Source organism: Gavialis gangeticus, unplaced genomic scaffold, assembly GCF_001723915.1.
Source record: "Gavialis gangeticus isolate Ggan-Ray unplaced genomic scaffold, GavGan_comp1, whole genome shotgun sequence".
Lineage (NCBI taxonomy): Eukaryota > Metazoa > Chordata > Crocodylia > Gavialidae > Gavialis > Gavialis gangeticus.
In genome coordinates this window covers 149,438,820-149,441,062 of record NW_017729024.1, presented here as the reverse complement: position 1 = coordinate 149,441,062, position 2,243 = coordinate 149,438,820, and the positions used below count along the sequence as shown (strand labels likewise).

Genomic DNA, 2,243 nt, shown 5'->3' with positions numbered 1-2,243 from the left:
CCCCCCCCCCCCCCCCCCCCCCCCCCCCCCCCCCCCCAAATTTTGTGCGTTAAATGTGCACTGAGAAATGCAGAGTCCATGAGCAGGGGAAGAGATAGGGACGAGGTCAGAGCTCCTAATGCATTCGTGGCGTTTCCAGCCAGGATCCTCCCCACAGCTGAGTGTCTCTGGGTTTTTCCCGTCTTACTTACGGGGATCCTGTTCCTTCCTTGCCCTTCCCTTACAGCAGAACCTATCTCTGCCAGACAGCCGGCTCTTCGACCCCACGTCCACAAGCAGCCCGAGAAGACCACCCGAGTCCGGACTGTCCTTAACGAAAAACAGCTTCACACCTTGAGGACCTGCTACGCTGCTAACCCCAGACCTGACGCCCTCATGAAGGAGCAACTGGTGGAAATGACTGGCCTCAGCCCCAGGGTCATCAGGGTCTGGTTTCAAAACAAGCGGTGCAAGGACAAAAAAAGGAGCATCATGATGAAGCAGCTCCAGCAGCAGCAGCCCAATGACAAAACTGTAAGTGGTTGCAGCCGCCTCGCTGAAGGGCAAATGCTCCTTTGATCCTTCCCGGTGCTGATCCTATTTGTGCTGGGTCTGGTTCTGCTCTGGATGACGTGGGGGCTCCCTTATTTCTCTACAGTACAGATGTGGGACGAGCTGGTTTGCCTCCAGATTACCCTAAGCATTGTTCATTTGTTCTGTTGTGAGTGCAATTAAACTAGACCACAGAGAGCAGCCTATAGAGCCCGCTCAGGCAACACATGGCTTTGTGGGGCTGAGGATTCAAGCAACTACCCTGCCCTATGAATTGTGACCTGTGGAGTTTATGGCATGTAATACGCGGGGCAGTGTGTAATATTTATTTTGCAAATGCAGTGGACTCCTCGAGGGGGAAACGATTCATTCCCTTCCCTCCAGTGGGTTTACACACGAGGCAAAAGACCAGAAATCTGATGCGTTTTTCCTAGCACTGGATATACCTTTCGCATTGGTATTGCACGATGGTGTGAGGGAGGGAGGGCTGGGGGTGGCAAGCGTAATGGAAAGGTTTGATTCGTCCTCCTAGCTGTAGTATATTCACAAATAACCTCCCAGGTCCTACAGGTGAGCCACAGGCTGCAAACCAGGCTGCCTCCCCCTCCTCCAGGCACCTTCAGGAGAGCCCGCTGTGTCTCTCCGCTTTGTACCAATGTGGCTGGTTAGATCCTCTCCAGTAGAGTTTATTATTCCCCTCTCACTATATTGACTGACCTGAAAATGACTATTAATTCATACGGCTGCCTAGTTAAGCGGAATTTAAGGAGTTTCATTTACCACGCTGGAATGCAATAAAACACGCCGACCTGAAGTTGGCTGCACAATATTGGTGGAGTTATTTTGTGCCCAGGAGCCGGCAGGATACACGCCGCTTCGGAGAAAGACCCAGGTTGCAGATCACTGGCTGTAGGGATCCGTGAATACAAGCGACAGCCTCAGCCCTTGTTCCTTCTGGGGCATCGGCAGCCGGGGGCATTTGGTGCACGCATGTAACAATATTGTTTTAGGCAACAGGGCAAGAAAAAATAGGAGGATTAAGAAGAAAGAAAGTAAACTTCCAGTGTGATAAATGCGGCGCAGAGAAATAGGCCGCCCTAGCCTAGAATAGAGCAAGACATCCACAGCAGATTAACAAAGTAAATAAAAGCGACTGTATAGATAAGATAGAAAGCAGTTTATTGACTCAGCGCTTATATGCAATAAAGTTAACCGAGCTCATTAACATCTTTGGGTCGGCTGTTTGCAGAACATCCAGGGGATGACAGGAACTCCCATGGTAGCTGCTAGTCCCGAGAGACACGATGGAGGTTTACAAGCAAACCCAGTGGAGGTTCAGAGTTACCAGCCGCCTTGGAAAGTCCTCAGTGACTTCGCGTTGCAGAGTGACATAGATCAACCTGCCTTTCAGCAACTAGTAAGTGTCCGTTCCCAGGCGGGCAGAGAGCGGGGTGTGCCCCGAGCGTGGGTGTCCCGGGCCGGGCCCCTCAGAGCCCCGAGGCCTCAGTAAGCGGATGAACAGGACAAAACGGAGTGGCTGGGGGTTTGATCCGGAGCATATTGTCTTACTGACTCGAAAGGACTTTGGATCAGGCTCGGAACCCAGGGCCCACAGGATCATTGTGCTCCTAGTCAAATCTTACCAGGATCATTGCAATATTGTAACCCATTTTTACATACTTTTGTGATTACTAAAATTAGCCTCTTACTCC

At 51.3% G+C, this 2,243-nt stretch overlaps 1 protein-coding gene across 1 annotated transcript in view; it reads left to right on the top strand.

Annotated features, from left to right (window-relative positions):
- Nucleotides 1-2,243, top strand: part of ISL1 (ISL LIM homeobox 1) — a 16,795-nt gene that overhangs the window by 7,444 nt on the left and 7,108 nt on the right. The window contains exons 4-5 of the mRNA XM_019517887.1: nt 215-513; nt 1,781-1,948. Coding sequence (XP_019373432.1) covers nt 215-513; nt 1,781-1,948 — 467 coding nt within the window. The remainder of the gene's footprint in view (nt 1-214; nt 514-1,780; nt 1,949-2,243) is intronic.